The sequence below is a fragment of the Microtus pennsylvanicus genome, chromosome 1 (genome assembly GCF_037038515.1).
Source record: "Microtus pennsylvanicus isolate mMicPen1 chromosome 1, mMicPen1.hap1, whole genome shotgun sequence".
NCBI classification, from domain to species: Eukaryota; Metazoa; Chordata; class Mammalia; order Rodentia; family Cricetidae; genus Microtus; species Microtus pennsylvanicus.
Genome location: NC_134579.1, coordinates 115,475,757 through 115,497,157, shown reverse-complemented (window position 1 = coordinate 115,497,157; position 21,401 = coordinate 115,475,757). Strand labels below are relative to the sequence as shown.

Sequence of the window (21,401 nt, the reverse complement as noted above, 5' to 3'; positions counted from 1 at the left end):
CAGCCTCTCTTCTGTCATATATTCTCCCTGTATCAGTATCAGTGCATTGAGCTCCCCATGAGCCTCAGGGGCAGTCATGATTTGGATCTTCATTTCAAAGCAGAGACCAGAGGGTAAGTCTCTAGCACACACAAGGTAGAAGGGGAGAAATGACGCCTGCAAATCCTCCCTTGGTTAGCACCCATGTGCTGCAATGCATAGGCACACACACACACACACACACACACACACACACACACACACATCAAATAAATATAGATAAATCAAAATCTTTTGAAGGGGGAAGGGCAGGGACCCAGAGAAGTTAAGTGACTCTTGCTCAAGGTCACACAGTCAAGAAAAAAGTGGGGTTGTTCCTTTTATCTTCAGAATTAGCCACACTCCTAAACAATCCCTTAGCAAAATCGCTCATGGTTTGGCAGCGTGACTGGGCTCTTCTTGACGCCTTAGGTCACAGGTGGTGGTGCTGAGCCTGCAGTCAACAGAGCTCAGCCACCAGCTCTTGGTCTTTCTTCTTTAGGTAGCACTTTTTGACCTGGCTTCTCCCAACAGGGAGTGTGCTGGCTGGCAGGACATGTCAGGAGGTAGAACCACCAGGCAGGCTAAGAGCCACCTTGGTCTCTTGTGAAAGCAGGCCCAGGCCCAAAGAGATACAGATGTCTGGTTTGATGGGGGCACTCCAGGGCATATGTGTATAGATAAGGGCTGTGGCAGTACAAGTTCAGGGAGAGCACACCAGGCCCCCTTTGGCTCTGGACAACTTCTCCCGGGTTGAACAAGGTGGCAGGACTTCCCCAGGGGTAGGGACAGCTCTGAGCCGTCTCCAGTCTCATGGGAGCATAACACAAACATTGGACCATCCAAAGACATTTGTAGAGGGCTATGTGAGAAGGTGCTTTGTCTTCCCTGGGAAGTCCTTGAGTGTACTGCAAAAATGCCTGCTGCTCCCATGCCAAGAGGGGCAGAGGCCATGACTGGATGTAGCCCTCCCGAGGGTGACATCAGATGCTTTCAATACGCTACAGGTGAGAGCACGTGTGTGTGTGTGTGTGTGTGTGTGTGTGTGTGTGTGTGTGTGTGTGTGTAAGTACATGTATCTGTGTGTGCATGTGGAACGGGGAACAACTAGCTGCTGCACATCTTTTGACAGGGTCTCTCACTAGCCTAGAACTCACCAAGCAGGCCAGGCTGGCCAGTGAGCCCCAGAGCCTTGGCTCCACCTCCTCAGCACTGGGGAGTCACCAGAACTGTCTCCTGGTACCAGCGGTGGTCACATGCGCTCCTCAGTTCCAGGGAGAAGGAGGGCACTGTTGGCTGCAGGCTCAGGTACACGATGCCTGCCATGTTGCACACTAGTGACACGTCTGCCACCTGGCACTCAGTAACTCACGGACTGACACAGGAAATCACTCGCCAAAGTCACATATGTCCATCAGGGACAGTCCTCAAACTGCTGTGTTCCCTTTAGGCTCAGGTGACCAGCTCTGCTCCAGAGAAACTGAAAGGGCTTCTGTCACCCCCAGGCCACCCTGCAAAGAGGAAACTGCACAAGAGGGGCCTGCTGGGGTGGCCCTGAGGTCTAGGGGGCAAGCTGGTGTGTGTAACGCTTGGAACTGTCTCACCTCAAATTTAGCAAAAACAAAACTTTTAATTTAGATGTTTGTATCTCTCTGTCTCCAAGCAAAAATAACTCTAAGATAATGACTGTAATAAATGAAGGTAATTAATTGTGGTTTGTTCCTTTAGTGTCTAGTCAGCTTAATTTTACCTTTTCAACTAATAATGAGAAAATAATTTTTGTGCGTGGAGGGTTAATGACATGTAACTGTGAGAGCCGCTAATTGCATGTTGCAATCCATCCATCAGCGGCCCCATCTGCGTGGCTTGATTATGTTTGCTAAATTACTGCTTTGAATTATCTTTCATAAAAGCAACTTTTATAATTAGTGGGGCTTTTGGGCTGGCTCCCTTTCTCCGCGTGAGGATTTTCAAACTTTGGCCATTTCAGGCTGGTTCCCAGAAACCACCTTCCCTGGCTGGCATGTATTCCTGGGAGGTGTGTGTATGGGGGGGGGGACCTAAGTTGCCCTTTGAGCAATCAAGGAAGCCTTGGTTCACGGCGGGCCGAGTCCACTTCCTCCCCACCACACCTCCCATAAGTCAGGAAAAGGATTTGGGGTGAGGGGACCCCCAACTCTGCATACACCAAGGCTGCTGGACTGGAAGGCAGGAATGGATCTGACCTTGATTTGGCACGCTAACTTTTTTATCGGTTTGGCGCTACCGGATGCAGGCGCCATCTTGTAATGGAGTATGTGGGGGTGGCTCCCCACAGCTACTTCCCTCCCCATAGGGGTGAGGCGGGACCTACAGCAATGGTATTTTAATGCAGTGACCATGAGGCAGGCAGGGGCTTGGGAACACAGTCAAGATAAGTCCTGCGGGTGCGTGGCCAGAGAGATTCCCAGAACAACTGTCTGCACACCGTACCATGTGCCCCCCAGCAGCTTCCTCTTCCTTTGGATTTGCAGGCTTGTTTTTGTGTCCCAGGAGGAGAGTTGAGGTTCAGAGGGGTCCTCCCCAGGGTCACACAGCTAAAGAAGCAGGGCTGAAATTCTAAGCCCACTACCCATGAGGCTGTGCCTCAGATCTTCTCATCACTTTTAACGTCCAAGTCTTTCTTCTGTGGCAGAGGGAAGACAACATCTTTCCTCGCAGGCCAGGATGGCCTCCACTTTCCCAAGCGCTGGGATTATAGGTGTGTGCCACCACTCCCAGCTGTCTCCAGGCTTTGAACACCCAAGGCACTATTTCAAACACTTCCTTGCATCCCCCTCAGCCTCAATCTTGTTGAGAGAGAAAATGATCACCAATTTGACAGAGGAGGACATAGAGGCGCAGAGAGGCCAAGTAACTCACCTCAGGTCACACACACAGCCAGTAAGTGGTAGAGGCAGGGTTCCAACCCCAGCTACATTCCTGTGACCCTGAGACAGAGGGCCAGGTGGGCGTATCCCCCTCTTTCCTGCGGTCTCTCTCACTATCCATGTCCAAAACTACACAGGAGGACTGCAAGTCCCTATTCCCATGGTACAGAGAGGGACATGGAGGTTCAGGCATCTAGAATCCTGCCCACACCAACATTCATGTACCTGTAGCCGAGGCCTGCGTCTTATGTGGCTCTGAGGGAGAGATGGCTAAGGAGCTGAGGAGTGGGTAACGAACAGGAGCCCTCCCTTCACCTCAGGGGCCGTGGGAGGGTTTTCTGGGTCCACCTGAGCTCAGTGGACATCCTTGCCCATGGGGTATTAGAGATGGGCTCCCCTCCCCAGCCCAGCACGACCCCAGCATCTTCTCAGGCAGGCGAAGGGACGGTACCAGTGCCGTAGATGGTACATTTGACTGTCATGGGGTAGAGGCAGCCACTGCCAGATGGCCACAAAGGCCGTGAGCAAGGCTGACTTCACCCAGAGAGTGGTGGGAGGTGGATGTTCTGGGAGGGCCCTGGGCCTTATCCACAAGGATGCCTTAGCAGGGCAGCAGACCTCAGATTTCAGCCTGGGGAGGGGTAGTCTGCAGGGAGGGAAGCCCAGTGCACGTCGCCCCCATCTCCCCAAGCGCTTGGCTACTGGCTCTTACCTCGGCTTGGAAGCTCTTCAGCACGGGAGCCACCATCTCTCTGATTCCCTGAAAAAGAGATGACGGAGGGTCTGTACAGTGCAGGTGCTCCCCAGCCCACCCCAGCACCCCCCACCATCGTTCTCTGTGGAACCTGAACTGTGGTTTTGTAAGGAACACACACACATGCACGCACGCATACATACGCACACTAGATTCTGTCCCTGCAGTGCTTTTTAAGGTCCTCAATGTCACAGAACTGGGTATTCTGGAGAGGGAGGCAGGATGGCTATTTCCTAAATGCACACCTATTTTATTTTTGGTGGTACTGGGGATGGAGCAAAGAATTCCACCTCTGAGCTACACACCTAGCTATTAACATTTTGAGATGGGGTCTTTCTATATAGCTCAGGTTGGTTTGAACTCAAGATTCCCCTGCCTCAGCCTCCTGAATATTGCAATGATGGTACTCATGACATTCTTGGGCATGGCATGGTTGGTCCTGTGGCCTAGTTCAGAAGGATGGTGCTGAAGAGCTGGCCCTGATTCTCCACTCTCAGTGCTAGATGGAAAAAGTCCCCCCAAGAAGTCCCTTTGTCCTTCCGGGTGTGACATGGGACTGGCTGCTTCTTCCACACTGCCATCTCCCATGAACCTGCACCCTGCATTTCACCAAAAGTCACCACTATTCCTGTCTGTCCTTCCTCACCAGAGCATGGAATGATCTCTAGGCATGTGGTTCTGGACCAGACCAATAACTTCACCAATGATCTGAGCACACAGGAGGGCTCAGCTCTACCCACCAATGTCCCCGTTTCTCAGACCCAAGGAGTGGTGTCTGGGGCTCCCCCAGAACTCAGCAGAGGTGAGTGTCCCAAGGTGCTAACCCCGAAGCCTGTGAGGACCGCAGGATCCACTGGGGATCCTTCCTCCTGCCACAATCTGTCAAAGTCACAAGGAAAACCCTGTGGGAACAGTAAAGAGGTGGGATGAACAGCATGGAAGCAGGAGGAGGAGGGCTGGAGGTTATGGAGAAACCCATAACCATGGCGACACGCCCTGCTACTTCTCCCCCTGGACAAGCTTCCTGTTCTGGTCCCAGCTAGTCCTCCACACTGACTTCTGCCTCTGGGTCTTCCCAGAGTAGCTGCTGGCTGGATGTAAGGTGGGCTTTTAGGGGACACACAGACGGTGCCTGTGGCTTTGGTTTCAGGAGCCAAGTTGCCAGGCAGAGCAACGGCAGACTTAGAAGGCTCAAGGTCACAGTCTCAAGCCTAGTGTACAGAAGCAGGAAGCCACCAAGAGGAGGTGGTTGCCTACCACAGCACTGATTAAAGGGGCTGGTACTGGGGACTGCGGTTGAGCCTCGGGCAGCAGGGTGGATCTAAAAGCCTCAGAGAAAGCATGGGGAGCTAACACAAAGTTTAACATAAGCCCGATTTTATAAGGGGGGTACCAAGGCCCACCGGGGACTGGGCTACTCAAGGTGAGATGGCAAGCAGGTGACTCAGCTGCAAGTGGAGGCCAGGTCACAAGATGCTTTGCATAGGCTCTTTTCATTCTCAAACCCCCATATTCAGATGAGTTTAGGGGTTCACATCTGAGAGCCATGAGATGGGGAAGTAGATGGATGCTGGACCAAGTCCTGCCAATGAGTATGTAAGTCCAGGGGAGCTAGGCAGGACACATTCAGTAGGCAGACTGGACCCCCAGAGGATGCTCTGAAATAAAGTTATCACGACTCTCCCATCAGGAGGGATGAGCTCCCAACATGAGAGTTTCCAGAGCCATGACTATAATAGGAGTGGAAATTTATCCCTTCTAATTATGTAATTGCATAATTATGTAGCATTGAAGATTATGTAAGTCAAACTCACAGGCTGAAAACCTGGCCTGGATTTCCCTCCTCACCTGAGGGCTCCCGTGTGAAGTGACAGCTGAGGATGAGTTCACTATGCTGGGGAGAGAGCATGAGACAGCTGGTCTGAAGGCCAGAGGAAGAAAGAAGGTGTGTGGGGCTATGAAGGCCAACAATGGATCCAGCTATGCTTCCCAGAGATGGGAGGGCCAGAAGCACTCTTGATAGGGGGAGAAATCTCTGTTTATAGACCACACTATGATATTTAATAAAAGAGAAGGGTGGGCTGGGGATATGGCTCAGTTTGCAGAGTGCTTGCCTAGCGTGTACAAGGCTCCAGGTTCTGCTCCACGCATTACACAAATGGGGTGCAATAGCACATACCTGTAAGCCAGCACTTGGGGGATGGAGGAGAGAGATCAGAAATTCAGGGACATTCTCAACTGTATGAGGAGTTGGAGGCTAGCCTGAGCTACGTGTGACCCCCACGTCAAAAGGACTCACTTGTGCTTGTTAAGAAGTCATGACAGCAAGAGACCCTGTCTGAGGCCTCTGCCTCTTTGGCCCACACTTCTTCACACACAGCCTCCTAGATTTACCCTAGAAACAAGTTCTAGCTGAGCCTCATCCCAAAACTTGCCCTGAAGAACCACAGTTGCTTATGACATGGTGGTGGGATTCGACAGCTTCAGGTAAGGCCCAGCCCCTGTGCCCTGCCTCTCACACCCAAGGTCTGCCTCTACCACCAAAAGCCACAAGAGTCCCTGGAAGCCTCCCACCATGCTCCTGGGACATCTGCCAGCCCCCACCTGCCCTCCATGGTCCAGCACACCCCAGCAGGTAGGCCGAGACAGGGACTGACAGAAACAGCGGCTGCTGGCTGGAGCTTGGGCCTAGCCCTGAGTCTGTGGCCTGTACTCTCTGCGAGGGTCTCAGCTCTGTCAGTGACACAGGATCTAAGGGCTCCATTTTGCTGTTTATTCTTGCCACTTTTTAAATTTTATTTTATTTGGTTGTTTTCTGAGACAGGGTTTCTTTGTGTAACAGCTCTGGCTGTCCTGGAACTCGCTCTGTAGACCAGGCTGCCCTTGAATTCACAGAGGTCTGCCTGCCTCTGCCTCCTGAGTGCTGGGATTAAAGGTGTGCACCATCACCACCCAGCTTAATTTATATATATATATATTTTTAATTTGAGAAGCAACAGGGGTCCTGATAGCAGGGGGAAAATAAAATCCTCGCATTCAGCCTCAGAAAAGAACAGACACATGTCCAGTCTGGTCTGCTCCTTAGGGGAGAGGGAGTGGGTTTTCCCTGGGCCTTTCTATCTGTGGACCAAGACTGGGATCTGGAACCTTGATGGAAGAGGAGAGGGGCAGGTGCACTGGTTGACAGTGAGGGGTGGGTTTCAGAGCCCTGGCTACGTCTTCCAGGCCTAAGGGCAGGCAGAAGATGATCCAGACTTCAGGCCCAATTATCTTTGTCATCAAATGACCACCATCTCACCCAAGATCAGGGCTTAGACTGACGGCAACTCTGAGCTGCCTGGTGTCCTGGGGAGGAGCGATCTAGGTGGAGGCACCTGGGTGTCCCAGCTCCAGTCATTGCACTGGGGAGCCCTCTCCCCGCAGACTGTGAAGGCTGACGGGCAGGGGCTAGGATTTAGCTTTGTGGCTAATTAGCTTCTTTTCTTGTTAGTCACTTATGTTACAGCGTTCACGATGCAGTCTGAACAGAGGGGAAAGAGAGCAAGCTGCATTCCTTCGGAGGCAATGCTGTAGCGGCAGGCACACACTACCTCTGGCACATTTTTCTGAAATTCCCGGCGGAGTTCAATTAAACGTTTAGGAGAATGCTCGCTGCTTTCCTCCTGTGGTCCAGACAGCTCCAATGCAATGGAATTAAGCTCCTTCTGGAACGAGAGAGAGAGAGAGAGAGAGAGAGAGAGAGAGAGAGAGAGAGAGAGAGAGAGAGAGAGAGATTGAGATTGATTGATTTGTCCTCTTCTCTTTGCTTTTGAATTATTGTAAACGCAGCACTAGGGACAAGATTTTGTAATTCACAGGGCTGAGAAAAGGCTAGAAATTGACTCCTGGCATGAATGAAAAAAGTTAACAACAACAACAACAAACCAAAACAAAAAAAGAGGCATAAAACAACAACCACAAAAAGGCTCCCAGGACAATGTGGGCTATTTGTTTTTTTTTTTTTTTGTCCTCCTAAGGAGCTGGGTCAAAGTTAAACTGAGGTTGAATCTCCTCCCAATCTCTCCCCACCCCAGCCCCACCTCTTAAATTTCCAAGGAGTGATGGCATAAGCCTGTCAGTAACTGAAGAAAACATCTCCAAAGCGTGTCAAAATAGCGGCGCGCGGCATATTGTATGGGCGCTTTCCCCCCCTGCGCGAGTGCTGCCGACAGCTTCCATACATCAGCGGCGGGCGCCGCTCCAACTGCTGCTTTCTCCCTTAAAGGCTCATAAATTCGCCTCTTACGATATAGATGGCTTTTTAATTCCAGTAGATTTTGGAAAAATGAAGGTGCCGAAGAGAAGCACGCTGACCTTGCGTGTACCCCATGGTAAATCACGGAAGGTTCCCAGAACCCTTGTCGACTGGAAAGAACCAGGTTGCCAGGTTGCAGCGGGGGAGGGGGAGCTGGCCTGAATGCGCACATTCAGGAATCGGACCAGGGTTTGGACACAGGAGACCAGAATGGGGGGGGGGGGCATGCATCATGGATGGGGCCTGCTCCTGGCATGTATGTGCTTGATCGCTTCTCTAGAAGCTCCCTTTGCAGGGGCTTTCACAGGAGGCGTTGTCAGGACTCATCTGCATAATTCAAGAAGCGCTGTTTATGTGGCCTGCACGGCTGGCACTGACTTGAGACTTTCTTTTTTTTCTGGACGATAACTCGATGAACCCTCCTGCATACATCACCCGATTATATTTGCAGCAATCAAGCCCCATAATTTCCTAAATCCGGTGGTGCAATAAATTCCTGCAATCAGATTTATTAAAAAACGCGCACGCAGATGCGGGGAGCGCATTTCCAGGGCGCACTCTTTAATCCAACATATGTATGACGAAGTGCGGCGGCGTGCTGAAAGACCCTATTTGTCACCGCTAATACACATTCGTTTTGCACACACAATGAAACCCTTTCACTGCTAGATAACGAGATAAAAGTACTGTCAACCCACTGCAGAGCCTTTGTAAAAGCCGGCTGGTGTCTGAAACGCCTGCTCGGTGGCAATTTACCATAGTGCCACAGACCTGGCCCCCCAAACTTGTAAGGACAGCCTCTGGTCCCTGGAGCTCTTGGGGGGGGTGAATTCAAGAAGGAATGTTTATTTCTATATATAAAAAGCTAACTTTGGGAGAAAATCATGACGGAAGGGGGGGGCACCAACTGTTGCTGCTTAAAACCCCGATGAGGGCGGCGCTCTCCAAGGTGCTGAAACAGATTTCCACAGCAGCATGGGGCGGGGTCGCGTGCGTGCGTGCGTGCGTGTGTGTGTGTGTGTGTGTGTGTGTGTGTGTGTGTGTGTGTGTGTGTGTGTAGAATGGAATGGTGTGTGTGTGTGTGTGTGTCCCAACACTTGGTAAGGCCAAGAGGATGAGGCCCTCACTTGGCAGGGGAGAAAGAACTAGAACCTTAAGGTCCACTGAATGTCTTTTTTGCCCTGCCATAGGACCGGCTGGGTGTCTGCTGCCTGTACTAGCACAAAGCAGGGCCAGCCCTGGACCACTGCAAGCCCAGCTCTCCTGCCCAGTCCTAAAGGAGCAGATACAGGCACAGACATGCGGACCACGCTCCCCTCAACTCTGTCTCAGTTGGTGCTCTTCCTTCTATCTTGAGTTCTTGCATTATTTCTACAGTAAGTATGCAAGCAACAATGATCATGACAACAATAAATGCAATAATCGTAACTACATTTATTGAGTGCTTGTGTGTTCCAGGCACCAAAACAGGCTCCTGCTGTTCATCACGCTATGCAATGAGCACAGTAAGGAATCTTGAGAGGACTCAGGCAGGGGCTAGGAGGCGAGTTACAGGCAGCCCTAATAACTGAGGTGGGGGAGGCTCCTTGGTGGGTTCTGAAGGCAAATTCTCAATGCCTTGCTTTTCAGCTGTCCTCGGCTCCCTTTCTATATCAGCTGAGGGTGTTTGGGGGAGATCGTTTTAAATAATTCAAGATCATAAATGCCAGGATTTCAATAAACACTAGCTGATATTCATCTCTTCCTTAGACACACCAGGGGTACAGAGGACACCATGCTAGGTCCAAATGTCCTAGGTTTTCACAGGTCAGTAAAAATCTCTCTCTCTCTCTCTCTGTCTCTGTCTCTGTCTCTCTCTCTCTCTCTCTCTTTCTCTCTCTCTCTCTCTCACACACACACACACACACACACACACACACACACACACACACAGGGACAGGGTGCCAAGCAAAGACATTAAAACGGATACCCTTATACTTTGAAAGAAGGGACACTTAAAAATCAACAAACCAAGAGATGGAATTGACAACGGGCTTTTAAAATAAACACACTTAGAAAAGCCCATGGAACTATATTTATTTCAAGGGAACAGGAGAACTAGTCTCAGAAACATAAGACAGCCTCATTCTCAAGTCCGGCTTCAAAGACACCCCTATGCCTGGCAAGCGGCCGCGCCAGCCACGCTTCAGCAAGACTATCCTGTCCAGCCCCAGCCATGATCTACACAGTCCCAGACTTTGGGCCAGGCCCAGGCAGAGAGGAGACACATGCGATTAACCTAACTAGCCATCAGCAGCAGACAGACAGCCCGGAGCCCTGCGCAGACCATTCAAGTAATGATCCTCATAAACAGCCCATTTGCAACTAAAAAGAGATAATTTTAATGAGCTGGGAGCAGATGATAGATGCAGCTGAGGCCCGAGCCAGCAAGCAGGGAGAGGGGAAGCTGAGGTGGAGCTGCACCAGGGGCTCTGCCGCTGGTCCACACTTTCCCATGCTCACCCACTGCCTGGTGTGTGCCCCAGCTCTGGGATAGTCCTCCAGGGCCTCAGGTCAGAACATATCCCTTGGCATAACTTTGACCACAATGCTCCTCTACTTGAATTATCTTTGTTTTATATATAAAGAGTCCAGGTTGACCTCAAACACACTACGCTCACTAAGCAGCCCAGGGTGGCCTTGAACTATTTAACCTCCTTGTGCCGTGTTCCTTGGTGCTTGGATTACAGGTGTGCAGCCCCACAGCTGGTCTGATTTCTATTTATCATCAAATGAACACCTGGGGTTACCTCTGGTTTGAGATTTCTTTGAGACAGGATGCTACTGTGTAGGCAAGGTTGGTCTCAAACTTTGGATCCTCCTGCCTCCGTCTCTTTCCCAAGTGTTGAGATTGCATGGACATGCCACTATGTCTGATTTAGTTCCTTTCCATCAAAGCACACATTAACTTTAGAGTTCGACACTACACTCAATGGATCTTTTTTTTTCCACACCACATATCTGCTGTCCAGCTTAAGACAGGATGTTTGTGTTTCTAGCTCCCCTCAACCCTCACTCCAGCCTCAGGAGCTGCTCAAAGTGACTGTTATTCTAAGCCCGGCATCACAGCTTGCCTGTCCCTGGTCTTTAAATAATGACACTCCTCTTAGTTCACTAACTGATGCAGTAGAGAAGGCTTGGTGGATAGAGTGCTTGCTATAACACACACACACACACACACACACACACACACACACACACACACACGAGGACCTGAGCCCAGATCTCCAGAAGCTGGTAAAGAGCTAGGCATTAAGGCTATGTACTTCTGTAACCCACTTACCAGCTGGGAGCAGGGGGCAGAGACAGGTGGATCCTGGGAGCTCATGGCAACTTGTCTAGCCAAATCAAAGAACTCCAGGTTCAGTGAGAGACCATGTCTCAAACCACATGACATAAAACCAATGGGACCGTATAATAAAATTGGCCAGTGTCACTGTCTTCCAAAGAAAGGTTAGGGAGTTCTGGAGGGGACCTCAGATAATTGACTGGGCCTGTCTATCAGTACTTGTAAAGTGCCTGGTGCAAAGGAGGCGTTTAGTTATCTGCAGCTGACCTGTGAGCAGAGTAAACAAGCGACGTGCCTTCACAACAGCAGCCCTCAGTTAATCTTTGGGACAGAAGAATGTCCACTCTGTGTGACAGGTCCATGGAGCCAGGGGAAGGTGGACCCAGGAACCACAGGGAAGGAGCAATTCTGGAGGTTGCACAGAGAGGGGAATGTTGCTTGCAGAGGAGCCTTGGATGACCCAGGATGGAGGGCACACGATGGCCTGCCACCAGCAAGGAGACAGAAAGACAGATGGCCTCGCGGCCCACTGAGATGGATAGCTGCGCCGGGTGGAGACAGACTGGCTTACTAGAGCCATTCATCACTTCCTGCGCTGTATGTAAATTTCCAGCACCAAGATGTATTGGGCCAATTATCTGGGGCCGGGGCGAGGGGTGGAGCCTGCGAGAAGCTCTCTGAGCCAGGCTGTCCTCACTGGATTCCAGCAGTGCAGATGACTGTTCAGAATGAGGCCTGGGTGTAAACAGAGGATCGCCCACTGTCCTCACAGTGACTGACTCACTGTAACTGCTGTAAGGCAGACAGTCGCCCCTAACCAGCACAGGCCACCTGGTCCTCAGTGTTGAGAGGGCAGTGGATTTCCAGGAACGTGTTGAGGGCATGAATGAACTGTCTTGCAATGCAGATGACATATGGGATCTGCAAGGACACAAACTGTCTGTCCATCTCTCTGTCAACCCATACATCCATCACCTATAATCTAGTCACCATCTATTATCCACCTACTTAACCATCCATCCTTCCACCTATCCAATATCTATCCATCAATCATCTGTCCATCATCTATAATATCTATTGTCTACCTACCCATTCTTCTGTCCATCTATTCACCCACCTATCCCCCACCTATCATCTGCTTACCTAGATGTCTATCCACCTTCCTAGACAGCATCCAGCTACCCATCCATCCGTCCATCCATCCATCCTCCATCATTCACATATCCATCTTTCCACCCATCCATCCATCACCCACCCAGCATCCATCCACGCATCCCCATCATGTATCCGTCTGTCTTTCCAGCCATTCACCATTTACCTACCCAGTCAGCTGTTCTCCATCCTCCACTCACTCACTCACTTGACCACAATTTTTGGTTTCTACAACAGTGTCAAGGACAGGTCCTGACTACGTGGCACGCCTGGTCATACAGGGCGTGAAGACAATGAGAGCATCTTAAGTCGTGCACCAGCACCCATGACTCTGGCTTCCAGAGGTCCAAAGAAGGCTTGCAGTCTTAGGAAGCCCTGAGCTGACAGTTGGGGATGGGGGTGGGGTAGACAGGAAATCCAGAAGTCATGTGTTGCTGGTCGGTTTCTACTCTTTTGACTTTTTGGAGGTGCCATGCTAGGCCTTTGCTGGGCTTGTTTCTAGTCAGCTTTCTTGTCTTAAATTAACCCAGCTACCTTTCTCGTCTGAGTTTTTACCTTTGTCTTACTTCTATCTTACTCCCACTCTTACTCCGTGTCCTGCTGTGTAGCTGGGGAGACTGGCCCCTGAAGTCCTTCTCCTTCCTCTCTCGTTCCTTCTTTCTCCCAGATTTCTCCTCATGTTTCTCCTCTCTGCCTGCCAGCCCACCCATTTCTCTCCTGCCTCGCTACTGGCCGTTCAGCTCTTTATTAAAAGACCATTAGGTGTTTTAGACAGGCGCAGTAACACAGCTTCACAGAGTTAAACAAATGCAACAGAAACAAAAGTCACACACCTTAAAATAATATTCTACAGCAGCCATGGCTTGCTAGCAGGCTGGTGGGCAGCCCTATGCCTCTCAGCAGCTGGGGATTCAACCGTGAGGAGTCAGCCTCGTCTCCCTTTGGGGTGTCAGGAGCACTGCAACCTGGGAACTGCTGGGTGCTCTGGAATCTTAGGGTACCTGGGGTCCAGGTTGGTATTTGGGTGGAGGCCACTGCCAGACCAGAGATTCTGGAGGCAGGTGAGGTCACTGCCATGTCCTTGGTGCCATGGGTGACAAATGGGCAAGTTTGTCGGCTTGATGAAATAATTTCTATTCAGTTTTTCTGGTCTGCTCCTTAAAGTGTCCCCATTTGGCTCCCACTGCCCTCCACCCCATCCCTTCCCTGCCTGGCAGCCATGAGGCCATCACCCCCCCCCCCCACACACACACACACTGTACCTTTTTCCTGTTCTAAACCCTGCCCTGGCTCCCTGCTCTGGTCACATTGGTCCTGCCTGGCTCCTGAGAACGTCAAGCACAATTCTGCCGTAGGCGTTTGCAGTACTGGTCACTGGCCTGCAATGCTGTGCTCTCAGAAGGCCTAGGGGTTTCCCAACACCTTGGAGTCTCAGCTATTACAAAAACCTACCCCACCTCCTTCTTAGAAGAGCAGAGAGGACTCCCTTGCCTGAACCCTCTGCTTTTTCTCTGCACACCCTTTGCCATCCACACATTTAGGTGGTTTTTTTCCTCTGGCCACTTAACAACCTTATGCTACACCCAGAATTCTCCAGCATCTACCACGGTGACAAGACCATCTGCTCAGATCACTACCGCACACCGAATGCTCAGTGCACATGAGGTGCCCGCTACTCGCGGGATGCGTGAATGTCTGAGTAAAGGAACAAACGAGAGACCCACGGGACTTGACTGCCCCCCCCCCGCTTCCCGGCAGTTGCTCCCCTCAGAATGGCAGACACTTCCCAGGCGTCATTCAGGAAAGCAGCCTGATCCTACCACTGCAGAACCCGGAGGTAGCTGTCCTGGAGGGAGGGCGCCAATCAGACCCCTAATCACCTGGCACCAGCACATCCGATGGCATCCTCCTGCCTTGATTACTGCTCGCTGCTCCCAAGCAGCCCTGCGGAAGTGCCCCACCCCCGGGCATAAGGGGAACAGAGTCCCACTCTGAGGGCATCATGGCTCCAGGCTGGTATGGGGGTTAGCTGGCTGGGCAACCCTGTCCCTTCCTCTGTCGAAGGAAGAGCTGGGGAAGGTGACAGCAGCAAACATTCACTTACTCTTTCATTGTCCCACCTCCTCATCTCTCATTCACTGATTCCTTGGTTCACACATCCACTTACCCAACCATCCACTCATTCATTCATTCATTCATTCATTCATTCATTCATTCATTCATTCACCAAGCACCTCCTATGCCCTGGACACTTGCTAGGGTGGTGGCCCTGCATCCCTCATGGGAACTGACGTTCCTCACGAGAGGGTGCTTTCCATGCCTCACCACCTCACCTGCCAAGAGGTCTGTGTTCCTAATAAGTGTTGCTGCAGCCAGAGAAAAGGAGTCCCTCGAGATCATGCCACTTCCCCAAATCCACAGTGAGGGGCAGGCCAAACAGAGCTCCGCACCGACTGCCCTTCTACGCATCACCGTATAGTCTAGGATGCCTGATTTGAGGCCGAGGGCGGGAAGAAAGCCCAGGCAAGCAACAGGAGGCTCTCATGTCTGGAGCAACAAAGGCAACACAACGCCCTGACGCCGGCTGGCCATGCGCTGGGAAGGGGCCCTGTTCTATGAGACAGACCTGCTCTGAGAGGCAGGGTGGGTGGGGACCAGGTCTCTATCCAGCCTGGCTAGTTCGGGGAGATGGCGGATTCATGATCCAGTGCAGTTTCAGGCAGAGGTTTAGGAGTGTGAATGGAGTTAAATCCTGTCTCCAGCTCCTCCAACTGCCTAAGCCTCAGTTTCCTGGTCTGTGAAATGAGGAGAATTCTGGGTGTTAGGTTCCAGAGGTTGGCCTATAGAACAGGGCAGGACCATGAGAAGGCAGACCTGGGTTCAGATCCCACCTGCCTTAAGGCCAGTTGCTCTCAGTTTCTGCATGAGGATACTAGTAACAGAGGAACTGAGCACTCTTAACTACTCCCAAGATGCCAGAAACCACTCTCCCGCCTTTGTCCAAGCTGCTACCCCCCAGCGAAGGCTATTTCCAGGCCGCTGCCTCCTCTCTTGGCGCCCACCCTTGTGTGGCAGACGGAGCTAGCTGCTAGACCTCAACTAGTTCTCTCCTCTCTCCAGCTTAAGATCCATTTGCCACAGTCTCAGGCTAAGTCAGACTCCTCTCCAGGGCTCACTGGGGTCTGGTCACTGCTCACCGCTCTGACCTTATGGAGAGCTTAAAGAACCCCGGAGTTTTAATGTGAGAAGAAAGAGAAGAGGGAGAGAAGGTTCTGGATGAAGGGATGAAACTAGGGGGACTCCAGACATGCCTGAGCGGGCACGCTGGTCCATCCTGGTGGTTTGGGCCTGGGAGTTTGCTCAGCTGTGAAGTCAGCACCTCTTAGCCAGACCTGGGGACAAGACAATGGCAGGACAAGATGGAAGCTGTTGTGTCCCCAAGCACAGACCATAACTGCTAGGGCTTAAAAAACAGCAGGTACCCCAAGCGTGAGTCTCTGAGCACAGCCCCTCTCTGCTGTCTCTTCCTTCCGACTGTCATTCCTTATCCTTCCTTCAGTGAGCCACAGGAAGCAGAGTTCCCTGGCGAGGAGGTGGGTCTTGGAAACCTGAGCCCCAGGCTAGAGAGACAGCTCGGTGGTTAAGAGCACTTGCTCCTTTTGCAAAGGACCAGAGTTCGGTTTTCAGCACCAAGACGGTCATTCACAAGAGCCTGTAAGTCCAGCTCCATGGAATCCAACACACTCTTCCAACCTCTGTGGGCCATACTCATATGCAGACAAACACACAGATGTTGGATGGCGTGGTCTCTCTGCAGACTGACATGTTGCTCTGCAACCATGGGGTAAGCCTTGGTAGCATGATGCTCAGGGACGGAACGAGGGCTGGAGCCCCTCCCTGTTCTATGGATGGGAAAGGCAAATCTTCAAGGCAGGAAAAAGCCTGTGGCTGGGCTGGGCCGGGCTGGATAGAAAAGGCCTTTTGGGTGATGGTAATGTTCCAGACACATACCATAAAGGCCTTGCAACTCCATAAACACCCATTTGTATTTTAATAAAGCAAGCTTGCCTGAAGTTCAGAGAGTAAAACAGCTGCCCTGGCTAACCTTACAGACCAGGCAGTGGTGACACACATTTTTAATCCCAGTAGCCACACTAGTGTACCACAGAAACCGGGTGGTAGTGGTGCACACCTTTAATCCCAGCACTAGAGAGGACTATGAGATTGGAGGAGGCAGCTCTCACACACAGTCTCATTCTGAGATTCCTGGAGGCACCATCGCCATTTCAGACTGAGGTAGAGGTAAGAACCAGTGGCTGGATGTCTTGCTTTTTTGACCTTCAGGTTGAACCCCAATATCTTTCTCTGGGTTTTTATTAATCGTGCTACAAAAATACATCAGGCTGCCTGCACATAGTAGGTCAGTTTCACATAAGTTACACCTCAAGAAAGCTGTTCAAAACAGCCCACAAGAAGCCAGAAGGGAGGGCCAGCTTCATTCAGCGATCAACTCAGGTTCTTAAAAGTTTGTACAAGATTTCTTCCCACATCTCTCCTTGTCCGGGCCCATGCTGTGCTGTTGTGATGATCACAGACATCACCGTCACACTCTTAGGTCTCTGTCTGTCACTAGCATTCTTGTGTCACAGAGGTGGAGGTGCTTCTGGGCTCAGGGTCGCAGAGTGTGGGAATGGGGTTCGGGTGGCACTCCCGCCTCGGCTTTGGGCGCTGAGCGCATTCCGTGATGCTAGAGGCAGCTCCGAGAAGGAACCCCATCCCTGTCCTTCACCTCTTGGCTCTTCTGGAGGTGTTTGGGGGGACCTGTGTGGTCGTTTCCAGGTGGTTCCCAGTCTAAAGTGGTGTTTTGTGCTCCCACCTCCACCCTACCCCATCCCATCAGGTAGAAACTTAGGATGCAGATTCTGTCAGCCGACATGCCAGGCATCTTTCTAAAAATAACCCAAATAGGCAAAGCCGTTTTTGAGCAAAGGAACAGGCAGGGGAGAGGGAGGTAAAGATTTTAAAGGCAGGTTTAGGTGGTGTGTGCATGTGGTGTGTGGTGTGTGGTGTGTGGTGTGTGTGGTGTATGATGCATGCATGTGTGAGTGTGTATGTGAGTGTGTTGTGTGTATATGTGTATATATGTGTGTGTGAGTGTGTGTGGTACACATAGGGCAGAGGGCAGAGGCCTGCCGTGGATATCCTCCCTCAGGAATCCATACAACTTGTTTTAAGACAGAGTCTCACCCTGAACCCGGAGCTCACCGGCAGGCTAGGTGCTCAGAGAGCACCAGCCCATCCTTAACCCCTCCCTCCCCGCCATCCCGGCACTGATGACAAGTGTGCCCGCGGTGCGGTGTGCCACCACACCTGGCTCTTGGCTTGATTCGTGGAGCTTGTTCAGAAAGAATTTTAAGAACTCTTCAGCCTGACCTTCTCTTCCTTTCTTCCTGTTTAAAGAAATGTGTTTATTTGTGTATCTTTTAGGTTTGAGTGCTCTGTCTGCATGTACACCTGTACACCAGGGCATCAGATCTCATTACAGATGGTTGTGAGCCACCACGTAGGTGCTGGGAATTGAGCCCAGGACCTCTGGAAGAACAACCAGTGCTCTTAACTGCTGAACCATCTCTCCAGTCTTCTTTCTCAAAATCATTATTATTACTATTATTATTATTTGGTTTTTCAAGACAGGATTTCTCTGTGGCTTTGGAGCCTGTCCTGGAACTAGCTCTTGTAGACCAGGCTGGCCTCGAACTCACAGAGATCCGCCTGCCTCTGCCTCCCGAGTGCTGGGATTAAAGGCATGCACCACCACTGCCCGACTCAAAATTACTTTTTTAACAGCTTCAAACTAAATATATAAAAAGGCCTCGTGTGGAGGAAGCAAGGCTGGAATCTGTGGCTGCCGAGGTCCCGGGACTCCTTGGGGTGCACGTGGATGGCACTGTGTAGTCTCTGGAGTATCAGAACAGAGAGGCAGGAGAGGGATCCAAGGGGACAGACTGGCTTTTCATGGCTGCTGGGTGGTGGAGGAGCTGGCTGGGGTGGGGCTCAAGAGGATACAACCAAGCCTGGGTTTTCCCGCCATCTTTAGGCCAAGGCCCTGTATATACCAAGTGTCTCCACCAGAGAAGACTTCACGCAGGGAGATTCGGAACCCACACTCATACACACACACACACATTTTTGGTTTTTGAGGCAAGGTCTCACACAGCCCCCGGTCAGGTCTTGAACTTGCTAAGCAGCCTAGGATGTCCTTGAATTGTTCAGACTCCTCCCCCATCTTTCGAGTGCTGGAGCGGCAGACTTGCATCATCATATCCAGCTCACATGCAGCTGGGAACGGAAGCCAGGGCTGCACGCATGCTAGAGTTCTGCCAAACGTGCCTCAAGCACACGTTTACGTGACGGTCACTGGGGGCATCTAGGGAGGGTCCACTTGTCCCCTGCAGACCTCACCTCCAGAGCTCAGAGAACTAGAGTCCAGTTGATGATACCATCATAAAAGATAAGGGCCTGCAGTAAGGGGGGACACTGTCCTGCTACTGGGGGAGCTCAGCTCTGGCCTAGTGATATCCCATAGGCCAGGAGTGGGCAGCTGCCTCCACTCCAAGTTCCAAATCCTTCCTTTTTATATAAAAACCTCCCAATTTTAATGATTGGCAACTAGTTCAGGACAAAACTCACAACCATGCAGTTTGTACCAAACAGACTCGCTGGGGCTTTCCTCCTGGCCCGGCAGTTGCAGCGTGGTCTGTTAATGCGGTGCAGAGTGAGGTGTCTGTGGTGTGCACAGCCTACACTACAAGAACCCTAGGAAGGGGACCCTTCATTATCCTCTCCTTAGAGACACGTTTGGGAAGGCATACAGAGGTTCACCCAGCCAACACGCTGAGGCGGGCTGTAGGGTCTTGCTTTAGCCCTGAGGAAAACACTAAAGAGGTGTCCGTGGGGTGGTGTGTCCGTGCTGTCGGAGGGGACCAGAGACCCCAGACTGTCTACTCTATCCTGGAATTGTCCCGACACCACACTGCTCCCCACAAGCCCCTGACACTTCTGTGAAAGGCAGACGCCAGGCGGCATGGCAGGGATGAGTGTGGCCATTTGCAGGAGCCCTACCCTATCCCAGGCTGGGAGTGGTTGGGACGGAACTCACTACCATCCCCCACCCCAGCCAGCAGATGTGCAGCCAGTACAATAGGAGAAAATAGAAAGAGATTCAGAATTTGTTCTCAAAAGATATTCAAATGAGTTAATCAAGGGGCTTATATCAGTGCCTCTCCTCACCAGTCAGCAGCCGTCCCTGCTAATAGGAGCTGCTCTTAAGGCCCACACCAGTGTGTTTAGAGACGTTCTGGAAAGTTTCTAATTATTTTAAATTGTTCTGCTATACAAAACACCTTGGGGCCGCTCAGTCCATGATGGCTGAGCCTGGGGTGCCTGTGCCAGCCTCGGGATGTGTGGAAGTGCCAGGGGGCCCATGATTTGAGTGGGTGGCCTGGTTCCAGTGACCCCCAGACAACGTCAATCCCATTCTTCATGAGTGGATGCCAGGCAGCATTCCCTCCTGGCCACTAGGGCGCTGGCTCCGAACTGCCCACCCTTAAAGATCCAGGTCTCACTTCCTTGGCACACGCACACTGCACCCATTCTTCACAGGCCACGGCGCAAGCTGCCCTCAAAGCTTTCTGGGTTTCACACACTTAGAAGTGACAGAAAACCCCAAGGAGCTTTGTATATGGAGATGATAGTTTGATGGTTACTTCGTTCAAAGTCAAGACAGCAAAGCATTTGTCCCATCACTGATGACATCACCACAGTTGGAGCAACATCTAGAAAGTTCTGCCATGTGTTCACACTGTTGAATATGGTCAGGTGTGGTGGTGAATGCCGGGAATCCCAAGCGCTTGGGAGGTGGAGGCAGGAGGATCAGAAGTTGAGTTTTAAGCCAGTCTGACCTACAGAGTAAAACCCTGCCTCAAAACAGCAAAATCAGCCAGGTATGGTTGGTGCACACCTTTAATCCCAGCACTCAGGAGGCAGAGGCAGGGGGACCTCTGTGAGTTTCAAGGTCAGCCCGGTCTACAAAGCAAGTTCCAAGACAGGCAGGGCTGTTACACAGATAAATCCTGTCTCGAAGAAACAAAATTAACCAAACAAAAACACCCAAGGGCTACCCCACCCCCCAACATCATCCCCACGTTCTCAGGTCACTACTCACATCCATGCCCCAGGAAATAACTGTCAAATTAAAAGCAGGGCTACAAAGATGGCTCAACAGGTAAAGGAGTTTGCTGCCAAGCCTGATGACCTACATTCAATCCTCTGGACCAGCATGGTAGAAGGGTCTGACTCCAAGTTGTCCTCTGACCTACACATACAAGAGACACAAACAAGCAAATGCAAAAAAATAAAATAAAATAAATCAAAGCCAGGCAGTGGTGGCGCATGCCTTTAATCCCAGCACTCGGGAGGCAGAGACAGATCTTTGTGAGCTCAAGACGAGTCTGATCTACAGAGCGAGTGCTATGACAGGTTCTAAAGCTACACAGAAATACTCTGTCTCCAAAAATTCAAAAACAAAACAAAACAAAAAACCCACAACAACATCAAAAAGCAAACAAACCTATGAGCTGACACTTGAGCGCAAAGGCCAGGAAGGTAGAAGGGGCATGCATCTGACTTGACAAAGGACTGAGTCCAGAGTCAAAAACTCCTAAAGATTCAAAGAAAGACAATCAAGAGAAGGATGGAGAGGACGGTGTGACCCAGCCGGAAACAGCAGGTAAGACGCCTCCCCCAAGATGCAAGACAACACACCCACCAATCACGCCATTGTCAAATTGGGGTGGTGGTGCCGAGCTGGGGAGCGATGCAGGGAGACTGTTGTGAGCTTGAGGCCAGCGTGGGCGACATAGCAAGTAGCCAGGTCAGTCAGAATAA

The 21,401-nt window shown here is 51.3% G+C and overlaps 2 protein-coding genes across 10 annotated transcripts in view; one reads left to right on the top strand and one right to left on the bottom strand.

Annotated features, from left to right (window-relative positions):
* Positions 1-21,401, top strand: part of Pheta1 (PH domain containing endocytic trafficking adaptor 1) — a 298,237-nt gene that overhangs the window by 65,340 nt on the left and 211,496 nt on the right. The window lies entirely within an intron of this gene.
* Cux2 (cut like homeobox 2) overlaps positions 1-21,401 on the bottom strand; it is a 175,583-nt gene that overhangs the window by 54,708 nt on the left and 99,474 nt on the right. For all 9 annotated transcript variants that reach the window (XM_075980078.1, XM_075980135.1, XM_075980088.1 and 6 more), the window contains 2 exons: positions 7,272-7,385; positions 3,640-3,687 (listed from right to left, as the gene is read on the bottom strand). In XM_075980078.1, coding sequence (XP_075836193.1) covers positions 3,640-3,687; positions 7,272-7,385 — 162 coding nt within the window. Of the gene's footprint in view, positions 1-3,639; positions 3,688-7,271; positions 7,386-21,401 lie in introns of those variants that run through there.